The sequence below is a fragment of the Periophthalmus magnuspinnatus genome, chromosome 13 (genome assembly GCF_009829125.3).
Source record: "Periophthalmus magnuspinnatus isolate fPerMag1 chromosome 13, fPerMag1.2.pri, whole genome shotgun sequence".
Lineage (NCBI taxonomy): Eukaryota > Metazoa > Chordata > Actinopteri > Gobiiformes > Gobiidae > Periophthalmus > Periophthalmus magnuspinnatus.
Window position 1 is genome coordinate 6,524,540 of NC_047138.1, and position 24,875 is coordinate 6,549,414.

The following is a 24,875-nucleotide window of genomic DNA, read 5'->3' on the forward strand; positions in this document are numbered from 1 at the left end:
CTATGACTAAAAGGACAATCTCTGATAATATCCATATAAATTTAAAACCAGCAAAGCAGTTTATTGGAAGACTTATCTGAGAAGCAGAAATCCAACATCAAATATGACATCACGCACATCAGGGCTCTGTTGTTTCTATTTGTCTTTCTAGCCCCAGTTTGCCACAGTTGGCACCTTTGATTTCTACACAATTTTCATTAATTCAAACCATTTTCATGTCAAAAAGTGCTTCAGGCTGCAGCTCATTTGTTTTTGGCCATCTGCAGCATCCCCAATGGCTCAACACAACAGAAAAATCCCTTCACAATATGTCCCTGTGTTCATACATACAGTTAGTCATGCTACAATTACTGCATTTGGTGCTACAGAAAACAGGGAGTAAAAAAACTTCGGTAGCCCTCGGGTTTCAAAGTAACCACTAACCAAGAATAAATCAAAACTTCCCTTAGAAAACAAATGGAAAAACTAATACCACAAAATGTAAGAATACTTTGGGTATTTCCAGATACAACTGTAAAGGTGTGCAAATGTCTTACATGTATACATTTACTAAACACATATAAAATTATGCAGAACATATTTCAGCGTTATTTCATTAAGGGAGATTTTATGAACTCTTTTACTAAAATATTATATAACTGTTTTACTAAAATATTATGTTTGGTGGTACAATATAATCCATGGCAACATCACACTGAAAATTTGAACGATAGGTGACTGTTCTGATGTGAAACTCAACCAGAACTCCGCAATGTCCAACTTGGACCACTGTTCATCGGGAGCTCATGGTCTGTCTCATGGTGTTTTTGATGGTCCATCTTTGTCCCGTGCACAACTGCAGGACCAGCTGGTGTCCAAAATTCACTTTACTCGGCACCAGCTCTAAACAGCGCCCAGAAGCCTGGTTTATCATTGAGGAATTCTGGAGAACACAAAGAAAAATGAGGCTACAGCACGTAAAAGGTACAGCTACAAATCACATACACCTACAGTAGGTACAGAGTAACGCACTGAATGTATTAATTTGTGCCATATGCTGTTGTCTTGGCCTATATGGTTAATGTACTATTCAATAATTTTGTTTTACATGCTTCAGTTGCAGCCTACACCATCATGTGACGCTTCTGAGGAAGGCTACAGGAATTAGCTTAGTTTAACACTGAAGACAGAATGAACCTTTACCAAAGATGGATAATGTACTTTAAAAACCTACTAATTTAAAACAACTTGAACTAATTTACCACTTTAAACTATAATCAATCAAGTTTTGTGTAAACATCTGATCTAAAATGATACAATTTGGTTTAAGAAAAAGTCACTTAACTACTAACTAGTACTTCGAGCAGTATTTTTCATGAATTCTTTATACTTTTACTATTCAAGTTTAGGTCTGGCAGCTGTACATGTAATTGAGTACATTTACACTTTCTCAGAACTCTTTCCAACACTACACATTCTATACCTACTACTCACAACTGATACTAAACTCCTAATACACACTTGATGAATACTTGCCGATCACTGACCTGTGAGAAGTTCCATGTTTTCTGCTTGAGGTTGGTAACTTTGTCACAGTTGAGGAGCTGAGGAACGTTGCTGGTTTGATCATCCACCACACAGCGGGTGTCATCGCCTGTACTGCCCAGAGGTCCCAGGAACAACTGTCCCTCTTTGGTATAACGTCCCAACTGTTAGAACCACATTCAATTAGAAATGATAGTTTAAGTATAAGGTGTAAAATATACCTTTAACATAGACTTAAATCTGGTAAATGTTGGTAAAACTTCACCATAAGCCCAGAAAGTAATAACTGCTCAAATAATTGTGAAGAAAGTCAATTATATATTATTTTATCTCTTGAATGGTGAAATGTTCAAAATCCATATTATTTGATTTTGACACAGTTCAGTTGTCGTATTCTTAAATGGTGCTTTAGCTCAGTATCCATTTTGATTTTGTTTTGCAAACTACACAGATTTAAGAGGAAGTAGCAGATTTACTTGCTGACTCAAGGCCCCAAAAAGTGTTCTAAAAAATAAAACAATTCTTCACTTCTGTAGAATAATATACCTGAGGACCCCAGCCGTGACAGGGGTGCAGTGTTGCTGTGTGGTTCTCTTTCAAACCCTGATCCATGCACAGGTGGCTGGCTTTAGAGTTACGCATCTAGAAATAAAAAGTAACACTCATCATTAAGAAAGAATCATAATTCAAAATACTTATATACAGGGATTATATAAATTTTCTGTCTTGCTAAGATGTAATAACTTGTCCATGGACACATGCAAAGGAGAGTTAATCATTCATAATTTAATATACTAATGCAAAGTAGGTCAAAGTAACACTTTATAAATGATTAGCTATTGGTCCGTGATCCTAATCTATTTAGTATAAATTTAAGGAATAAAATCTAAAATGGCTGTTACAGATAACTTCTATATTTGGCTGATTTATGACACATCCCAGCCACCACTTCCCCACTCACCTCGCCATAAAACACCGTGTTGCTGTGCCTCCTCATCTCGGGGTACACGTTATCCAGGTACCACTCAAATCTTTTACACTGCAGTCGTTCCCTTAGTGCAACTCTCTCGGAAATGTCTCCAAAATCAATTCCATGGTTCTACACAAGCAAAATCATTCATTAAAAAAGTTGCAAAATAGTGGCTAAAGAGAAAAAAACTTAGGTATAGTAAATATCTTTCAAACTGCAAGCTAATGCATTGCTGCCTCACCTCCATGGGTATGTTCCAGGCCAGATAGACATTGGACTTGTATTTGTCCATCCAGACCTCTGCGACCCGGAGAGCGTTGCGTCGTGTGTGAAATGCGATGTTGTTGTGGTAGGGTTTCTTCACTCGGGCGATGTGGGCCACTCTGGAGCACGGCAGCACCTCCATACTGCCCCCGCACAGCCACACCTGCACAAGCAATGTAGAACTCAACACATAGACAGCATCAATGGTCAGGCTGTGGTGAATGTTGCTCTTCCATGGGTTTGACTTGGAATTGACGTTGGCTCCTACATTTTAAAATGCTGACGTTATTTTTGGTGAACTACGAAATTACGACTATTTCATGACTTTTTCCTTGTAACACATATTTTTGCTTGATGGCATCATGATTTAGGTAAGTTTAAAGTCATACCATGGAACATTCTAGAGGTAATACACCTTTAAATGTGTGAAATGTGTAAAATAATCTATTCATAGCATGTCTTTGCTTTGTGGCCCACTTCTGTGCAGGTGGGAGGTGTAGTAGTAACACACCTTAATGGGCCTCATTTATCAGTGCTGCCACGTTGGAGGGGGCACCCTGCTCTACTTCTACGAGGGTCAAACACAGAGAAAACTGGGTAACATACATACCCTGATGCCCAGCTCAATATTTTCTCCTCCATAAACGTCCATGCCAGAGTCCAACAGGCCGAGCTCACCAAAGTAGTCTCGGTTAACAACAAAGGAGCAGCCAATCATAGCAGGACTCCTGGAAAGCACAGATCAGCAGAACCAAGTTATATATATATAAAGAAAGAGACCACATCACCTCAGTTTTAGCTCAGCTCCATCGGCTGCCAGTGAATATACAGAATCCATTTGAATATTTTACTACTTGCTGCCCTAGGTTATGTGTCTGATGTCCTGGTTCCTTACTCAGTCTCTCGGGCCCTCAGATCAACCTTATAGCACTTACTGAGTGTTCCTCCAACACTAAAGGTGGTAGTGCCTTCTCTGTCATAGCCCCAAAATGTTGGAATGAGCTCCCGATCCATGTAAAGAATACCACATCTATTGATCATTTTAAAAATCTATTACAGACTCACCTCTATGATCTGTTTTTTTGTTGTTGTTGCAAAATAGTAGCACTAGTTACTTGTTGTTGCAAATGTCAGTGGTTGTTGTTTTTTTTTTTTTATCTTTGTACTGTATTATGTAACTCTCTGAAGCACTTTGGTACAATTCTTTTGTTTTTAATTATGCTATATAAATAAAGTGGCTTGGCTTCGCTATAGGTGATTTATGACACAATACATTTTAAAAATCCAAGATAAGCTGAAAACACATGCCTGATAGGAGCGGTCATGTCCCCCTCGTCCCACCACTGTTTGGGAGGGCTGATGTACATGCACCACAGCTCCCAATTGTAGCCATGGCCAGAATTTTCATAGCGCTCCAGCTCAAACGTGTCATGTTTGATGTTGTCGATGGACGGCAACACAATCCTCCTGCGGTCATCTTTGATACGGGCCAGGACCGGCTCAGTCCTGAGAAAACGATACATGGTGCCTGTTAAAAATAATTACTTTGTATTTTTTCAGTCCTTCAAAGGTGCTTGTAAATATCTTCACTGAAGTAAAATAAAAATAAAAACATTTTGCTGTAAATTCTGTGCTCTTTCTTTTTTTTCAAATCGATTTTATTGCAGCTTTGTAACAGTAAAGATGTATTCACTATTCTAAATCTTCTGTACCTTCCAAAATAACTATTCTGTTATTATCTTGTAGTTGATATATTGCTCACAGTACAGATGTCTTTTGAACATCCACTCCCCACTTCACTCACAAAGTCCCCGAAGCTGCGCAAACTTTATTACCAATTCTATTTCATTCTGCCCGGCGCTGGAGGGCATGTGTCTGTTAGTGCTGAGTGAATAGGTTGTGAGCATTTCTGAGAGCACGCAGAGCACTAAAACCAATATGGGACCTGTATAACTGTGTCAGCACAATGTTGTACTGCTTTCACATTTTAGATACATTTTTACTGCATTAAATGTACTTTCATTATGACTTCTGTTCAGTGCCTCTTTTAGTGTTGCTGTATTGTGTCTGTACAACACTTTTCTGCAATTAAATGTGATACTCTTTTCCTAGAGGGTATAGAGCTTGTGAGGTTACACATCATTGAATTTTCAGTAGGTTATAGAGATTTAAAGATGCTAAATAATAGACTTTGAAAAATATTCACTACAGTGACAAATGTATTTACTAGTAGGTACCCAGCAGCTTATTGAGTTCTACCATTCTTCCTTTGTTGATTTTTTTTAACATTCAATCTTGAGCTTTATATCTGCAGCCTTCTAATGTATCTGTGTTTTATACCACCTAAACATGGAGGCACTAGTTTCCCCCAAGTAAACAATTAATATGGACTTAACAGTAATTACTCAATAAAAGCCAGTGCCAGTTGGACTTACCAGTATGGGGTGAACTCCACATGAGCATCAAAGAAGCCCGTCACCTCTCCAGTGGCTACTTTCCAACCTTCATTTCTGGCACGAATTAAACCCTCTCTCTTCTGGTTCCTCACTATTTTCACCAGACCTGGATACCGCTTGTTCACATACTCCTCTAATGGTGCCTTCAGCTGCTCTGTAATTAAACAGTTGAACAAGAAATGATGTTACACTGACATGTATTTAGTATGTAGGAAATCATTGTTACTTTGATTATATATGTTTCTGTACAGCAGCGTAGCACTGCCAAATCAATGCTAAAATGAAAAATCTGTAGTATCATATTTTAATGTGATACTATCAAGAAATTACGTGATAATGTCACAAAATTATGTGCTACATGTTAGTGTCTTGAAATTATTTTATCGTTTTGTGATAAAACGTGTTCCAAAATGATCATGAAATTATCAAGAAATTATGATAATGTGAAATGTAAAACGAGGAAGTACGGCAACAATGGAGGATCTATATACATTTTCCATTTGTATGGAGAGATATAGGCTATTTTTCTGATGTTGTCATGACTTTTCCCACCTGTAGTAGTTGTAGTGCCTCTAGGCGAAGGACTATTGTGTTTGCGTAAGTGGCTAGGCCTCAGCACCAATGTTAAGATGTGCCCATGAGGGAGCAATGAAATGACTATGTCAGCGCTGTAAGCTACTTGTGGTCCTCCACATCCAAGTCGGTGGCTGAGTAAACTCAAGTCGGAGCTTTGGGAGAGAGACTTGCACAGATTGAGTCCCAGTAGGTGCCCATATTCTACAGCTGTGCACACAGCAAGAAGCAGCTCTCATCTGTTGGTAAGCTGCTGGACACTGGTGCCGAGTGGTAATAGTTGGATGGAGTGCATGGCCAGGCATTTAAACTACACAGCCTACAATTACATGGGCATTTGGGTGAATAGTATAAATCAAAATTAGGCCAATTTTGTGTTTGTCCAGGTTTTCTTCCTGGAGCGGCCCTGCTACAACCTTGCTGACAGTGGCAAGAGCCCAGTGAAGCTTGTCTTCCCAGGGCCAGTGCACCAAGCACAAAGGCGCAAATAGTTGAAGAGCTCTGGGTATAAGACTGGATATGCAGTTTGCGGGTTAGGCTACCCCTTTCTGAGACTAAGTTGTCAGAGGCATAGTGGTGATGACTGCCCCAGGCTGCTACACAGAACACCGCACTGCCCCTTTGGCTCAGTGGGGTTGGGGATCGCCCCCACCGGCTACTACTCTACAACTCGTTGCAGAGAGCATCGGTGGCGGCCTAGCCATTTACCCATGATCAGTAGTTCTACTGCTAGTGGTGCTACTACTACTACTACTATTATTATTACTTCTACATCTATAGGTGGGAAAAATCATGACAACATCAGTAACATAGGCTATATCTCTCCATATACATGCACAAAAGTGGATAGATCCTCCAGTCACAATATTTCATGATAATTTTGCACATGTTTTAACTATCATGTAATTTCGGAATCACTTATGACTTAATTTTACGTACAGATTTGGCAGTTCTACGCTGCCATATTTTAAAAAATATATATATGAAAATGTAGATAGTATTATAAATAAATAAATAAATAAATAAATAGCTCTTCACTTAATAAGAGAATAGACAACCAGGTCATCATATGAGTCAGTATTAAACTTCCTATCTTCACTATCTTTAAACCTAAATTTATATTTGATTGTATTGTACTTATCCAGTACTGGGATGAGAGAGACAGCAGTTTTCTCCTTGGACACTTTGTCTTGTGTTTCTGAGGAAATGTGGAGGTCATCCCAGGCCAAAAACACTCACAGTACCTCCAGTGTTTCCTTGGTTTGCCTCTGGGTCTCTAAATGGTCAACATGACTTCTGTTCTCCTCTAGGACCAATTAGGAACTCAATATGGAGAGAGAGTAGATCTGGATGCACATCTCAGTATTGCATTAGTTTTTAGTTTTATTATGTTTATTAATGGCACACTATATACCTTTTCTGGTGGAGGATCCTCTAGCTGCTGTTATTGCTTTGCCTGAAATGTTCCACAATATGGCAATAACTTGGGTCATGTCGCCTGCTCACAGTAAAAATATATGCTCTGCAAGACTTTTTTTTTTTTTTTTTTTTGCGATCTAAGTTGAATGAAGATATACAAGTTCAATGCTATACTTTGTGGGACATTCTAAGCAAAGCAATTATATCTCCATGGAGACAAGCAGGTGGTGGACTGTTGCTAGAAAAGTTGCATAATGCACCTTTAATTTAGAAATGTATGCAATATAGAGACCTGAAAATCATATATTTTATATTTCTATTCCATTAATATATTTAGGCTTATATTTATGCTTATACTTTTATTATTTTCTTTAGTTTATTAAAAAGGATTTATCACAATATTAAAAAATACATATTTTACATCAAGAAGTGAAATAACATTGGAGGTTTGCAATTGAATCTCCGACTTCATGTCTCTCTGTTATTAGCTTTCTGTTTTATTAGATTATCTGGTTCCTTCTTCCGGATATCCCTTTACCATTTACTCATTGTAAAACACACTGTGTTGCATACTGTAAATCTGTGTACACAGTAGTCTATCTGTCCATCACTCTTAAATGCCCTTGTTTGTTCCTCTGCTGTAGTGAGTAAAACATTCTATACTCTCAGCTCAGTGGTCTGTACCACAACCTTGGCACTTGTCTGTGTTAACCTCTAGTGTGACTGAAAACTTAATATTTCTATTACAAATATATCTAACAACAAACTTTACGAAGATGGTTTGTTTATACAAAATAAATGTGTCTTCTCAAGAAGACTGAATGTGTAATATGCTACTTCTGCCACTGTTTAGGATTCAACAACTCAATCAACTTCATTCAACTCCAGTTACCACTGAACACACTGAACATTGAAAAATAATCTGGAGAAAGAATTGTAGCATGTATGTTTAATCTCCCTCCATAGAATAAGTAAAATCCTAAAAAGTAGCTTCAATGACAGAAGAAATAGATCTTTTATGAGGTTCACTGACCATCTTCGCTGTTGTCATCCACAAGGATAATCTCTTTGAGCAAATGGGCTGGCGTGTAGTTGACGGCTGAGTGAACGGAGCGCAAAATCACTGACAGAGCCTCGTCCACAAAGATGAAGATAAGAGAGATCTGAGGCAGATCTCTGGGGTAGTTTAGTGTTTTACATCTGGACAGACACATGACACAAAATAGACAAGTCAATATACTGTATGTGAAAAGTCTGTGTGTGTGTAGAGGATTAGAAAAATGTAACTATTTGTCAACATTTAAACAAATTTTAAAGGTTAAAGGTCTGTAAATCTTTGGTAATTCCAACTCTTTACCAACTTTATTTTATTTTTATTTTATTATACTTTCACAGTGTGTGTTTAAGTTTATTTTCTAATATTTATTTATCTTGATTTCTTCTAAAACACTGGAATTTCAGTATTGTGGGACAAAAAAAGGCTCTCTCCTATGTCTTAACTGTTATAACATATATATATATATATATATATATATGAACCACAAGCGGTCATATCGCTTTGTTCATTTTAATCGTTGAATTGCTTCCCACCAGCAGCCCTGGTTGTGCCTTCAGCCAAACAAAGCAGCGCTCTGAGACTGAGCTGCTGTGAAGCCTGAACATACACACTTCCTACAGCTCTGTGATCCACATAACAATAAAAGACACTGTTACAAGTGAGTGCTGGAATCTGGTTCCTGAGCCCACCAGTTCATAAAGCACAGGAACAGCAAAATCTGACTAGTCTAAACTGGTTTTCCTGTACTATTGTTCCCATGTATAAATATGATGTATGTATGTTCACTTATGTATAAATATGCTGTATGTATGTTCACGTATGTATAAATACGCTGTATGTTTGTTCACTTGTCAGCTGAGGGTGAGAGGACCCTCTGTTTGGGACAATAGCTCTTTGACAATTGTGCACTTCTTTATTCATTTTATATTTTAAAAGTTTTACTATTAGAAATTCGACAACACTACCAGGCCCTGGCCCATGGATTTATGGCCAAATAAATATTAAGCATTATTATAATAAAACATAGAAATAAGGATTTTAAAACTGAATTTTGCATGCATCACAACTTTGCTACATTGCTCTAACAAAGTAAATGTTACACCTGTTCAATAAATGGTGTGTCAAACATGTACTTACTGACTAGGCCGGTGATCAGGGAGGCTGCGGTCCAGGGAGATCCGGTCACTAAGGTAGGCGTTGTAGCCGTACTTGTCCCTCAGTGGTTTGGCATCAATATCCTCCAGTGGAGACAGAGTGGCAGGAAGTCCACCTTTTCCCCGACCTCCAAAGCCTTCAATCAGGCCTAGAGATTTGGATAATCCTAGCATAGAGAAAAAAAAAATGTCTTGTAGTGCAGTTCTGAATGGTTCAATAAAGACATTAGCTGATTTTACATGGTCTTTTACCATTGAGCTGCCTGTACACCACATCCTCAAGTGAGCTGAGCCTCTTCAGGAGCAGGTCATGGCTGATTTCAGACTCTGGTGTGGTCCCATTGCCCTTTAACCTCTTCCCCTCAGCCCCAATGTCCACATCACTGGCTTGGAAAGTTTTTGTGTTGCATGTGGTCCAAAATGTCATGAAGCCACCGAGTGCAAGTACATTCAGCACCAATAAGACTCTCCATCGTCTTAACACAACAGCCATGAAAGGGGGTGGCCGTCCAGTGTTGAGCAGGAAAACTCTGAAGAAAAAGGAGGCGCCTCCACCAAATTTAGGACTCGATCACCTTTGAAAGTAGCTACAGGATGTAAAACAGAATCCCAAATGAGCAAAAGAAGCCTATTGACTAATATTGACAAGGATAATTGATGGCAGATATAGAAAAATAAATAGTCTGGTAAGTGAAGCCATGGACTAACTGCATTAGACTGAACATAGGCGTATTTGTACAAAATATTCATATAATTCATGCCCCGTCCACAGGGTCTCTATTGGCAGAGGATTAAAGACGATTTTCCATGTGGTTTGAAGTAGGTTAGCTGCCAGTATCTTTGACACGGATATGCCCAAACTTACCATTTGCACCTGGGGTAGTCGAAGTCCGATTTGGGATTAGGTGCGCGTCCGAAGGCTTGTGCTCATGTGAGCTCTACTTTGCAGCAGCGGTGTTTTTGGGGTCCACCATCACAGATGTTAAACAAAGAAAGCAGCATATGTGAGCTTTAGGGCAATACCACGTTAAACACAGATGAGCAAGTTCCAAATTTTACCCTGCTTCATTGGCACCTCCAGTGATGCGATTGAGAGAGGAAAAATACCTTGCCCTGTATCCCCAATGTAAAACCCTCATTCAAATGCAGCCCAATAAAGCACCTTTTAGCTCCAAGCGATGCGGTTCACATGATCTCAGGTGCATTTGTCCTAGCGAGGTGTCACTCGAGAGGCTGAGTGACAAGCAGCAGAAGGAAGCATCGCTGAGAGAGCCACGGATGCAGGTAGCAGCAGCAATAGCGGATGCGTAACGATGCGTCCCCTTACTCCACTGGCACTCCTTACATTTTAGTTCAGTCTCACAGAACAGCTCCTTCTTCAGTCACCCTTTTATGCTTTTGGTAGTTATTTCCTCATGATATCCTAATTAATTCTTTGTATCATCTACCGAGTTGGCAGAGAAGCGTGCGCTTTTAGATGAGGATCAGCGACGGTAGAGAGGAAAGTGGGCGGGGCGACCTCCGAGCGATACCCAATTAGGTTCAATTACTGGGATAAAACAGTGCTCTCAGCAGGTCCACTCGTTACTTGAAGATTTCTGAAATAAAATCCACGATAGCGCAAGGTAAATCAATTATATTCTGCCAGTACGTCTTCTTAAATGTTGCACACCTAGGCTGGCATACCCCAAGGCTTTAGCTGAACTTCAAGTCTTCATACCATAGAACATGAATAAGGTATGATTAAAATAAATTAACGAATGTAGGCCAAGCACTAGGACTGTGATGTAAAAAATAAATAAATAAAAAAAAAACATTAAATGATAATTTCAATAAATGGTGTATCAATATGCATGACTTCATTTGCAAAGAGCACTGCAAAAATGGGTCACCCAGATAATAGCTGTGTAGAGCAAGAGAGACACAAAAGGCACAGTGAGATCAAAAACCAGCAGCAGAAATAAATAAAGAAACACACAGACAGACATGCGAGATGCAGAGGAAACTGGCTCTAGGGAAAGCCTTTTAGAAGATGCACAAGTAGGTTATAGATGAAAAATAAAACGTGATAGGTGGGGTAGATTTGTGATGGTTGCAGACTGGAAGGAAATTCATTAAGATAATTCTTGTCATATGGTTATCTTCCACAAACAGAGAGAACAGAATTAGAGGCTAGGTACAGCTGTAAGTGACAGATAGATCCTCAACAGTAAGGAGACATTTTGGACAGAGGTCATTTGAGTTGAAAAGTATAACTGACAGATGCCACGACCAGTCCAGTGTTTATGAGCATCTGGTTACAGTTTGCTGGATATGTTTATGTTTGCATTATGCCGCAGTATTTGAATTGAAAGCTTCTTAACGGCAATAAAGCTAATCTGATTCGTTAAATTTAAAATGATTGGAAGGATAACCAAATGGCAAACTGAAATATGAGCAATAATGACATACTTTTCAGCGTAGTAAAAAATGTAAAATTTATTAACAATTTGTCAAAAACATTTGAACAAAAATACATTTTGATTAACGGCACCATTGGTAACTTTGGTTGGTTACAAACATACACTCACACAACACATTTAAAAGTATAGTATCTGCATGACTAAGATTAAAAGCTGCAAACAAAGCCACCGATATCATGGATGACCGAAATGGTTTAAGACAATATTCTATAAACACCAATGAATGAATATGAACTGCCTCGGGTATTTACATTTAATAAATAGCACAAATTTGATTGAAATTCAAGTATCACAATAGACAAAGTGGTAAAAATAAAAAATTAAATTAAAATTACACATGTGAAAAGAACATCGACGTGACTGTTTGTTGGCCTGCATTAATATCAATGTACTTTTAAAAATAGACACAACAAACCATTTTTCAACCACATCCAAAATGATGCAGTCACCTGGTATGCAGTTCAAATGTATTTGTTGGGGATAGGGGGCGTAATGGTTCAGTGATTTAGGCTGCAATTTTGGCTGTCCCAGTTCACATATTGCTGCAAGGCATTACGCTTGGGCCTATTATGCAATTCTCCTATGAAACGTGCACATGTACAGGACAGGAATCTAACAAAGGGCATTTGGACTTTTGACTTCAAGCTGAACAAATTTTAAAAAATACACAGTGATAATCTGACTATTGTAAATTAGTCAAACAAATCTTATGTAGCTACTTTGGCATCAATTCGATACTGACAAACTATGACAATGACAAATTTCTGAAAGGCATACTGACAATCTTTTTGGTAAACAACAGATGAGTTTTTTTAGTTTTTACGTTTAGTGTTGAAATCTCCTCAGTCTCTGCTGCCTCATTTCCTCCTGTGAGAGTTGGAAGCCATAAGAAGGAGGTGCCGGTCTATGTTGAGCTTGTTCTATAAAACCATCAGTAAACAATATTTTATACAATAGTTTATTATTTAAATATTACTGTACAGCAATGCAAACTATACATACCATTTTCATTAAGACTGTTTCTGATAGCTCTATCTAACTGCTCCTCCTCTGTCAGCCCCCTTGTATAATCTGCATTGTTATGTGTTGTGCCATTTGGGGAACTATATGTTGTGCCACTGTAGCCTGTGAAATACAAATAATGGTATAAAAAAAAAAAATCCAAATTCCAGCAAAACATAATAAACATACATACCAGAGGAACTGAAATGTGTCCTTGGCCTGAAGTTAGCAGTCAAAATATCTGTACATGCAAGTAAAGAAAGAGTACTATAATATGTATTTTCGATTAATAATAAAATACAGTGTTTTATCAAAGTAAGTGAGTGATACCTGCACATTTCTTCATAATGGTCTTCAAAGGTCCACAAGTGTACAGCAGTCCAACTAGGATACCTGACAAGTGACCAATAAAAGATGTTCTGCAAAAACAACAGAAGAGATCTAGTTTACAAAAGCCAATTTCTTATTATTTAGAAATAAGCTACTAAGAATAAGGAAGTACAATATATAATAATAGACTTCTCTTTCTGTTCACTCACCCAGGGGATGTTATGTGGATCAGCACTAATTCTGCCCAACTAGCATATCGATTTGATATAGGGATACCCATCACATAGGACACACCCCCAGGAAAATAATGGTTAACAAGAACCTTTAGACCAAACAGGACCCCTAAAAGTAACCAGAAAACAGTTATATTTTGGGAAGTATCGTTTACAGTCATTTACAGTTCTGGAGTTTTACAGTGTAACTTCATACCAGAGAAGCCAACCGCACATTGCATGCTGAAGGAATAGTCCTGAGTGAGCTCTGTTAGTGCAGCCTGCAATATCAGGTAGACCAGTCCAGTAAGTACAGAGAACACTGACAGCACATACAGGAAAAATGGTCCACCGAGACGTCTCTCCAGCCTCTTCCCTTTCCACACCAGTGATGCCATGTTGAAGTACAGGTGCATATCGTCTGCATGGTGCAATGGGGACAGCAACAAACGCCGCCAGTCTTTGAGCCAGTAGGCCTGATCTACACTTACACAGGCCTATAGGACACACCCAGTTTAGACTTACATACAAATTATACAAGCGTATGACATTTTATTGCACATTATTTAATCTTACCTTCATCAATGGAGATGCAGGAAACAAATAAAGATAAACATTCAGTCCTAAAACACCCAGGGTCACAGGGGGTATGTTGTCAAAACCCACATGTAAGAGCTGAGAGGCCAGCAATAGCAAGCCAAGATCGAATCCTCTCTGTCTAGGCCTCATCTGTGAGCAAAAAAAGACAACAAACAACTTTTAATCGCAACTACGCCCAATATGATTCATTTTAATTCACAACACAACATGCCATTTAACAAATATAAATTAAATATTAAAGCCGCAAGCGGCATCCCTCACGGGCCGTGTTTCGCACTCGGTCGAACTGGCACTCCCTGTGGGTGGCGCTGACGCGCCACTTGCCTCTGTTTTATTGGGGCTTTGGGTCTTCAAATAAAGTCAAAAGACACTGGAAGCGCTGATGCATATAATGCAAAAACATGGGTTTTTCCAGGTATTGCCATGGCAACACTGTGCAAAATACAAACTTGGCCACCTGGACATTTTTGACGAGGACGACCTTAAGAATAACTACCAAATTTCACGTTCTTCATTGAAGGTAATAAGTCGTTATAAGACTTTAAAATTTACGAAAATGTTTAAATTTTCCCATTAGGATAACATGGGCAATTTTGCACATCGCCATGGCAACGCAGTGAAAAATATGACATGGTTCCAATTGACTTTTTTATCTGGATGACATGAAGAACCAATTTTCACAATATTCCATGAAACTAATATTTTTCTGATGAATGGGAAAATTTGGGAGCATTCCCATTAGGATAACATTGGCAGGTTGGCGCATCGCCATGGCAACACGGTGCAAAAACATGGGTCTGACTGACTTTATTAATGGGGATGACCCAATGGAATTTTGTGTCAAACATTTCGGAAAACAAAGTTTTCTCTAGGGGGTGCTATCACGCCAGTTTATTTTTTTTCCTAATGAGTAGGTTGACGCCAGAAAGTTTAACAACTGATTCGAATTTGAGCCAAATCGAATTTTGCATCCGCAAACGGGAGCAAAATTTGAAATTTGAAGATTGCAAAAATTCCGATGGAATTTTGCAGCTTCACCACACGCAAACTGTGATAGGCATCATCATAAATTGGATAACTTTTGATGCCACATTCCCTGATAGTAACGTCTTTTCAACTTTATAAGACTGTTTTTAAATAATTTATAATCCAATGAAATGTCCCATATTAAATGAAAAAATCTTCACATACATGCGTTGCTTTGAATTAATTTTTTCATTTTGTACTTTTAATAACAGCTTTAGCAAGAGCCAAAGGTGTTATTAAGCCTCGTCAGGGTTAATTTGAGGTTTTCTCTGGCTTTCCTGAAAGAAACTATGTCTCCACCTTAAAAACACAAAAAACAAAAACATCTAAATAATCTTGTCTATTGTTGGCATTGTTTTTACAGCTGTGCCATCTCCCACCCACATGATCTACGAATGCAGCTGAAGGAACATAACCTGTAAAACATGGGTTTTGGGAAATGCAAATGACTCCACGGCAAGTTCATCTAGAATCTCACCAGAGCATAGACTTATGGACAAGTTTAGTTTTTTGTTTTTTTTAAAATAGAGGTTATACAGATCTTTTATGTCTGTACACATTTATTTTTTCCCCCTTTTTGTACCAGTTTCTTTTGTTTTTGAAGGTTGTTGTTGTGGTTGCTTATTTTATTTTATTTTTTTTCAAATGTTTTATTAATGTAATATGTGTTCCCAGAGAAGCAATACTACGTGAAAAAAAATAAATAGAAATTTACTTTATACAAGTAAAAGTTATTAGGTGAGGGAAGGGAATATTTGAATAAAACCAATACAATGCGTGAACTCAAAACAAATTACTTACATACCTTTTTACAAAGAAATTACTTTTTTTTAATACTACCACACTGAAATTATTAAAATTTTTAACCTTATATAATTCAATAATCAACGTATTGTATTTATGTTATTTATTATTTTTAACATTTTAACACACACCCATCACTTAATTTCCATCACGCTAGAATAATAATGAATATTTATTGCAAATCAGTGTGACTTCTGCTGTTGCCTTTGAGAGACCAGTTCAGAAATGTATGGCTTCACCTTGATAAGTGCCACTCTCATGTCATTTTCACAGCAAAGTCTGTTCCTTTTCTTAATTTTTATGTCATTTTATGTTTTTATGCTGTTCAAACAGCTCATTTAAGTTGGGCAGGTACTTCGAAACACACATCAAAGGGTGCATTTGTTGAATTGGGCTAACGTCTGAAGACGCTCGCAGTCTGCTAATCATATGAGTCGGGTACGTGTCTTGACCTCCGCTGAACCCCTGAGACTCACCGAACTCCTAGGGTCCGATCGAACCCAGGTTAAGAACCACTGATCTAGGCATTGCTATGGCAACACTGTGCAAAATACAAACTTGGCCCCCGGGACTTTTTTGAAGGGGACGACCTGAAGAATCACTGTGCCAAATTTCACATTCTTCATTGAAGGTAATAAGTCGTTATAAGACTTTGAAATGTACAAAAATTACAAAATTTTCCCATTAGGATAACATGGGCTGTTTCGTGCATTGCCATGGCAACCCAGTGAAAAATATGACATGGTTCCCATTGACGTATTTGATCAGGATGATATGAAGAGTTATTATGCCAAATTTCACATTATTCAATGAAACTAATATTTTTCCCATGAATGGGAAAATTTGGGAGCATTCCCATTAGGACAACATTGGCACTTTGGCGCATCGCCATGGCAACACAGTTCAAAAAACAACATGGGTCTGATTGACTTTATTGATTGGCATGACCCAATGGAATTTTGTGTCAAATTTGGTAACATTTGGGAAAACAAAATTTTCAGCCTTCCATACAAATGTATTTGTTATTCTGTAGGGGGGCGATGTCGTGCCAAATGTGTATTTTTACAAACAGTAGAATTAGGCAGGAAAGTTTTACAAATGATTTGAATTTGAGCCAAATCGGATTTTGCTTGCGCAAACGGGAGCAAAATTTGAAATTTGAAGATTGCAAAAATTCCGATGGAATTTTGCGGCTTCACCACACGCAAACTGTGATAGGCATCATCATAAATTTGATCACTTTTGATGCTACATTCCCTGATAGTAACGTCTTTTCAATTTTATAAGACTGTTTTTAAATAATTTATAATCCAATGAAATGTCCCAACACATACATGCGTTGCTTCGAATTAATTTTTTCATTTTGTACTTTTAATAACACCTTTAGCAAGAGCCAAAGGTGTTATTAAGCCTCGTCAGGGTTAATTTGAGGTTTTCTCTGGCTTTCCTGAAAGAAACTATGTCTCCACCTTAAAAACACAAAAAACAAAAACATCTAAATAATCTTGTCTATTGTTATCATTGTTTTTACAGCTGTGCCATCTCCCACCCACATGATCTACGAATGCAGCTGAAGGAACATAACCTGTAAAACATGGGTTTTGGGAAATGCAAATGACTCCACGGCAAGTTCATCTAGAATCTCACCAGAGCATAGACTTATGGACAAGTTTTGTTTTGTTTTTTTTTAAAATAGAGGTTATACAGATCTTTTATGTCTGTACACATTTATTTTTCCCCCTTTTTGTACCAGTTTCTTTTGTTTTTGAAGGTTGTTGTTGTGGTTCCTTATTTTATTTTATTTTTTTTCAAATGTTTTATTAATGTAATATGTGTTCCCAGAGAAGCAATACTACGTGAAAAAAAAAAAATAGAAATTTACTTTATACAAGTAAAAGTTATTAGGTGAGGGAAGGGAATATTTGAATAAAACCAATACAATGCGTGAACTCAAAACAAATTACTTACATACCTTTTTACAAAGAAATTACTTTTTTTTAATACTACCACACTGAAATTATTAAAATTTTTAACCTTATATAATTCAATAATCAACGCATTGTATTTATGTTATTTATTATTTTTAACATTTTAACACACACCCATCACTTAATTTCCATCACGCTAGAATAATAATGAATATTTACTGCAAATCAGTGTGACTTCTGCTGTTGCCTTTGAGAGACCAGTTCAGAAATGTATGGCTTCACCTTGATAAGTGCCACTCTCATGTCATTTTCACAGCAAAGTCTGTTCCTTTTCTTAATTTTTATGTCATTTTATGTTTTTATGCCGTTCAAACGGCTCATTTAAGATGGGCAGGTACTTCGAAACACACATCAAAGGGTGCATTTGTTGAATTGGGCTAACGTCTGAAGACGCTCGCAGTCTGCTAATCATATGAGTCGGGTACGTGTCTTGACCTCCGCTGAACCCCTGAGACTCACCGAACTCCTAGGGTCCGATCGAACCCAGGATAAGAACCACTGATCTAGGCATTGCTATGGCAACACTGTGCAAAATACAAACTTGGCCCCCGGGACTTTTTTGAAGGGGACGACCTGAAGAATCACTGTGCCAAATTTCACATTCTTCATTGAAGGTAATAAGTCGTTATAAGACTTTGAAATGTACAAAAATTACAAAATTTTGCCATTAGGATAACATGGGCTGTTTCGTGCATTGCCATGGCAACCCAGTGAAAAATATGACATGGTTCCCATTGACTTATTTGATCAGGATGATATGAAGAGTTATTATGCCAAATTTCACATTATTCAATGAAACTAATATTTTTCCCATGAATAGGAAAATTTGGGAGCATTCCCATTAGGACAACATTGGCACTTTGGCGCATCGCCATGGCAACACAGTTCAAAAAACAACATGGGTCTGATTGACTTTATTGATTGGCATGACCCAATGGAATTTTGTGTCAAATTTGGTAACATTTGGGAAAACAAAATTTTCAGCCTTCCATACAAATGTATTTGTTATTCTGTAGGGGGGCGATGTCGTGCCAAATGTGTATTTTTACAAACAGTAGAATTAGGCAGGAAAGTTTTACAAATGATTTGAATTTGAGCCAAATCGGATTTTGCTTGCGCAAACGGGAGCAAAATTTGAAATTTGAAGATTGCAAAAATTCCGATGGAATTTTGCGGCTTCACCACACGCAAACTGTGATAGGCATCATCATAAATTTGATCACTTTTGATGCTACATTCCCTGATAGTAACGTCTTTTCAATTTTATAAGACTGTTTTTAAATAATTTATAATCCAATGAAATGTCCCAACACATACATGCGTTGCTTCGAATTAATTTTTTCATTTTGTACTTTTAATAACACCTTTAGCAAGAGCCAAAGGTGTTATTAAGCCTCGTCAGGGTTAATTTGAGGTTTTCTCTGGCTTTCCTGAAAGAAACTATGTCTCCACCTTAAAAACACAAAAAACAAAAACATCTAAATAATCTTGTCTATTGTTATCATTGTTTTTACAGCTGTGCCATCTCCCACCCACATGATCTACGAATGCAGCTGAAGGAACATAACCTGTAAAACATGGGTTTTGGGAAATGCAAATGACTCCACGGCAAGTTCATCTAGAATCTCACCAGAGCATAGACTTATGGACAAGTTTTGTTTTGGTTTTTTTTAAAATAGAGGTTATACAGATCTTTTATGTCTGTACACATTTATTTTTCCCCCTTTTTGTACCAGTTTCTTTTGTTTTTGAAGGTTGTTGTTGTGGTTCCTTATTTTATTTTATTTTTTTTCAAATGTTTTATTAATGTAATATGTGTTCCCAGAGAAGCAATACTACGTGAAAAAAAAAAAATAGAAATTTACTTTATACAAGTAAAAGTTATTAGGTGAGGGAAGGGAATATTTGAATAAAACCAATACAATGCGTGAACTCAAAACAAATTACTTACATACCTTTTTACAAAGAAATTACTTTTTTTTAATACTACCACACTGAAATTATTAAAATTTTTAACCTTATATAATTCAATAATCAACGCATTGTATTTATGTTATTTATTATTTTTAACATTTTAACACACACCCATCACTTAATTTCCATCACGCTAGAATAATAATGAATATTTACTGCAAATCAGTGTGACTTCTGCTGTTGCCTTTGAGAGACCAGTTCAGAAATGTATGGCTTCACCTTGATAAGTGCCACTCTCATGTCATTTTCACAGCAAAGTCTGTTCCTTTTCTTAATTTTTATGTCATTTTATGTTTTTATGCCGTTCAAACGGCTCATTTAAGATGGGCAGGTACTTCGAAACACACATCAAAGGGTGCATTTGTTGAATTGGGCTAACGTCTGAAGACGCTCGCAGTCTGCTAATCATATGAGTCGGGTACGTGTCTTGACCTCCGCTGAACCCCTGAGACTCACCGAACTCCTAGGGTCCGATCGAACCCAGGATAAGAACCACTGATCTAGGCATTGCTATGGCAACACTGTGCAAAATACAAACTTGGCCCCCGGGACTTTTTTGAAGGGGACGACCTGAAGAATCACTGTGCCAAATTTCACATTCTTCATTGAAGGTAATAAGTCGTTATAAGACTTTGAAATGTACAAAAATTACAAAATTTTGCCATTAGGATAACATGGGCTGTTTCGTGCATTGCCATGGCAACCCAGTGAAAAATATGACATGGTTCCCATTGACTTATTTGATCAGGATGATATGAAGAGTTATTATGCCAAATTTCACATTATTCAATGAAACTAATATTTTTCCCATGAATAGGAAAATTTGGGAGCATTCCCATTAGGACAACATTGGCACTTTGGCGCATCGCCATGGCAACACAGTTCAAAAAAACAACATGGGTCTGATTGACTTTATTGATTGGCATGACCCAATGGAATTTTGTGTCAAATTTGGTAACATTTGGGAAAACAAAATTTTCAGCCTTCCATACAAATGTATTTGTTATTCTGTAGGGGGGCGATGTCGTGCCAAATGTGTATTTTCACAAACAGTAGAATTAGGCAGGAAAGTTTTACAACTGATTTGAATTTGAGCCAAATCGGATTTTGCTTGCGCAAACTGGAGCAAAATTTGAAATTTGAAGATTGCAAAAATTCCGATGGAATTTTGCGGCTTCACCACACGCAAACTGTGATAGGCATCATCATAAATTTGATCACTTTTGATGCTACATCCCATGATAGTAACGTCTTTTCAATTTTATAAGACTGTTTTTAAATAATTTATAATCCAATGAAATGTCCCAACACATACATGCGTTGCTTCGAATTAATTTTTTCATTTTGTACTTTTAATAACACCTTTAGCAAGAGCCAAAGGTGTTATTAAGCCTCGTCAGGGTTAATTTGAGGTTTTCTCTGGCTTTCCTGAAAGAAACTATGTCTCCACCTTAAAAACACAAAAAACAAAAACATCTAAATAATCTTGTCTATTGTTGGCATTGTTTTTACAGCTGTGCCATCTCCCACCCACATGATCTATGAATGCAGCTGAAGGAACATAACCTGTAAAACATGGGTTTTGGGAAATGCAAATGACTCCACGGCAAGTTCATCTAGAATCTCACCAGAGCATAGACTTATGGACAAGTTTAGTTTTGTTTTTTTTTAAATAGAGGTTATACAGATCTTTTATGTCTGTACACATTTATTTTTCCCCCCTTTTTGTACCAGTTTCTTTTGTTTTTGAAGGTTGTTGTTGTGGTTCCTTATTTTATTTTTATTTTTTTCAAATGTTTTATTAATGTAATGTGTGTTCCCAGAGAAGCAATACCGCGTAAAAAAAAAAAAAAAAGAAATTTACTTTATACAAGTAAAAGTTATTAGGTGAGGGAAGGGAATATTTGAATAAAACCAATACAATGCGTGAACTCAAAACAAATTACTTACATACCTTTTTACAAAGAAATTACTTTTTTTTAATACTACCACACTGAAATTATTTTAATTTTTAACCTTATATAATTCAATAATCAACGCATTGTATTTATGTTATTTATTATTTTTAACATTTTAACACACACCCATCACTTAATTTCCATCACGCTAGAATAATAATGAATATTTACTGCAAATCAGTGTGACTTCTGCTGTTGCCTTTGAGAGACCAGTTCAGAAATGTATGGCTTCACATTGATAAGTGCCACTCTCATGTCATTTTCACAGCAAATCTGTTCCTTTTCTTAATTTTTATGTCATTTTATGTTTTTATGCTGTTCAAACAGCTCATTTAAGTTGGGCAGGTACTTCGAAACACACATCAAAGGGTGCATTTGTTGAATTGGGCTAACGTCTGAAGACGCTCGCAGTCTGCTAATCATATGAGTCGGGTACGTGTCTTGACCTCCGCTGAACCCCTGAGACTCACCGAACTCCTAGGGTCCGATCGAACCCAGGATAAGAACCACTGATCTAGGCATTGCTATGGCAACACTGTGCAAAATACAAACTTGGCCCTCGGGACTTTTTTGAAGGGGACGACCTGAAGAATCACTGTAGCAAATTTCACATTCTTCATTGAAGGTAATAAGTCGTTATAAGACTTTGAAATGTACAAAAATTACAAAATTTCCCATTAGGATAACATGGGCTGTTTCGCGCATTGCCATGGCAACCCAGTGAAAAATATGACATGATTCCCATTGACTTATTTGATCAGGATGATATGAAGAGTTATTATGCCAAATTTCACATTATTCAGTGAAACTAATATTTTTCCCATGAATGGGAAAATTTGGGAGCATTCCCATTAGGACAACATTGGCACTTTGGCACATCGCCATGGCAACACAGTTCAAAAAACAACATGGGTCTGATTGACTTTATTGATTGGCATGACCCAATGGAATTTTGTGTCAAATTTGGTAACATTTGGGAAAACAAAATTTTCAGCCTTCCATACAAATGTATTTGTTATTCTGTAGGGGGGCGATGTCGTGCCAAATGTGTATTTTTACAAACAGTAGAATTAGGCAGGAAAGTTTTACAACTGATTTGAATTTGAGCCAAATCGGATTTTGCTTGCGCAAACGGGAGCAAAATTTGAAATTTGAAGATTGCAAAAAATTCCGATGGAATTTTGCGGCTTCACCACATGCAAACTGTGATAGGCATCATCATAAATTTGATCACTTTTGATGCTACATTCCCTGATAGTAACGTCTTTTCAATTTTATAAGACTGTTTTTAAATAATTTATAATCCAATGAAATGTCCCAACACATACATGCGTTGCTTCGAATTAATTTTTTCATTTTGTACTTTTAATAACACCTTTAGCAAGAGCCAAAGGTGTTATTAAGCCTCGTCAGGGTTAATTTGAGGTTTTCTCTGGCTTTCCTGAAAGAAACTATGTCTCCACCTTAAAAACACAAAAAACAAAAACATCTAAATAATCTTGTCTATTGTTGGCATTGTTTTTACAGCTGTGCCATCTCCCACCCACATGATCTACGAATGCAGCTGAAGGAACATAACCTGTAAAACATGGGTTTTGGGAAATGCAAATGACTCCATGGCAAGTTCATCTAGAATCTCACCAGAGCATAGACTTATGGACAAGTTTAGTTTTTTTTTTTTTTAAATAGAGGTTATACAGATCTTTTATGTCTGTACACATTTATTTTTTCCCCCCTTTTTGTACCAGTTTCTTTTGTTTTTGAAGGTTGTTGTTGTGGTTCCTTATTTTATTTTATTTTTTTTCAAATGTTTTATTAATGTAATGTGTGTTCCCAGAGAAGCAATACCACGTAAAAAAAAAAAAAAATTACTTTATACAAGTAAAAGTTATTAGGTGAGGGAAGGGAATATTTGAATTGTGATATACACAACTGAAAAGGTGTTTCTGCCATTTTCTGACATTTCTTTACTCAACACAGAGAAAACATGACAATTTCAATATATAAATTAAAGCCGCAAGTGGCATCGAACGGCCCTTGCGGGCTTTACTTCGCACTGACCCGGCACTCCCTGCGGGTGGTGCTGATGCACCGCTTGCCTCTGTTTTATTGGGGCTTTGGGCTGCACTTGTCCCCAAACAAAAGACATTGAAAGTGCTGATGCACGTAATGTAAAAACATGGGTTTATCTAGGCATTGCTATGGCAACACCGTGCAAAATACAAACTTGGCCCCAGGTCTTTTTTGAAGGGGACGACCTGAAGAATCACTGTGCCAAATTTCACATTCTTCATTGAAGGTAATAAGTCGTTATAAGACTTTGAAATGTACGAAAATTACAAAAAAAAAAAAAATAAATTATAATTATTTAGGCCCGAGCCCATACAAGGCGTAGGGCCTATTGCTTCCCTGTTTTCACGAAGTTGTTCTTGCTAGCATGTCAGCGTCAACACTGAGTTAATTGTTGCGGAAGCAATAGGCCCTACGCCCTGTATGGGCTTGGGCCTAATAATAATCATATTTTTAGCAAAAACAACATATCATTATATTCAAAACGAAACCGAATCTAAGCTCAAACATATACTTTTGTTTTGCTATCATCTTAAACTAGATTCCAGAAACAATATTAATTTGTTAGCCTACCTTTTAGAAAACTTCTCTTTGCTCCTTGGTGTTAAGTAACTTAGCTAATTAATTAAAAGGTTATAAGCTGCTTTAACACAGTTACAAGACACAGCCAACTTTACTAATTTTTTCACATAAGATTGAATGCCCTTTGAAGAAGTGAGCCTGTTATTTGCATCCTAGCAGAAGGAATTTCATTGAATTTCATCATGTTCAGTCCACATCATGGTCCGCAACAGCAAAAAGCTAAGTCACGTGACAATAACAAGAAAGAATAGCGCATGCGTAGTATGAGGTTTTATTCTGTTCTCATTATTTATTTTTTTAGTATTTTTATGCATTTTCCCCAGGTACTATCATTGTAATTATTATTTGTGGCTCTGCAGCAATTTCACTGTGTCATTTTTGCAGGTTTTTCTTCCATATTCCTTGGGCCGACTTTAATTGAGAAGCGGGTAACTGCTGCCCCCAAGTGGT

The 24,875-nt window shown here is 37.3% G+C and overlaps 2 protein-coding genes across 3 annotated transcripts; both read right to left on the bottom strand.

Annotated features, from left to right (window-relative positions):
- Positions 1-31: 31 nt before the first annotated feature.
- On the bottom strand, positions 32-10,866 carry galnt17 (polypeptide N-acetylgalactosaminyltransferase 17). Of its 2 annotated transcripts, none has more exons than XM_055226265.1 (13): positions 10,580-10,866; positions 10,283-10,355; positions 9,670-10,004; positions 9,401-9,584; positions 8,240-8,406; positions 5,194-5,368; positions 4,067-4,264; positions 3,369-3,486; positions 2,736-2,921; positions 2,486-2,623; positions 2,071-2,166; positions 1,527-1,688; positions 32-922 (listed from the first exon to the last, which is right to left on the bottom strand). In XM_055226265.1, the coding sequence occupies exons 3-13, from the start codon at positions 9,908-9,910 to the stop codon at positions 773-775; spliced, it is 1,815 nt and encodes a 604-aa protein (XP_055082240.1). In that variant the 5' UTR covers positions 9,911-10,004; positions 10,283-10,355; positions 10,580-10,866; the 3' UTR covers positions 32-772. The 2 variants fall into 2 exon arrangements, with proteins under 2 accessions (XP_055082240.1, XP_033833346.1); XM_033977455.2 differs by having other exon boundaries at positions 38-922; positions 10,763-10,863.
- A 1,006-nt stretch (positions 10,867-11,872) lies between these two features.
- rhbdd1 (rhomboid domain containing 1) lies at positions 11,873-24,658 on the bottom strand. Its single transcript, XM_033977456.2, has 8 exons — positions 24,417-24,658; positions 14,000-14,152; positions 13,641-13,920; positions 13,421-13,553; positions 13,212-13,300; positions 13,075-13,122; positions 12,882-13,004; positions 11,873-12,799 (listed from the first exon to the last, which is right to left on the bottom strand). Exons 2-8 carry the CDS (start codon positions 14,150-14,152, stop codon positions 12,705-12,707), a joined length of 921 nt encoding a protein of 306 aa, XP_033833347.1. The 5' UTR covers positions 24,417-24,658; the 3' UTR covers positions 11,873-12,704.
- Between the last annotated feature and the right edge of the window lie 217 nt (positions 24,659-24,875).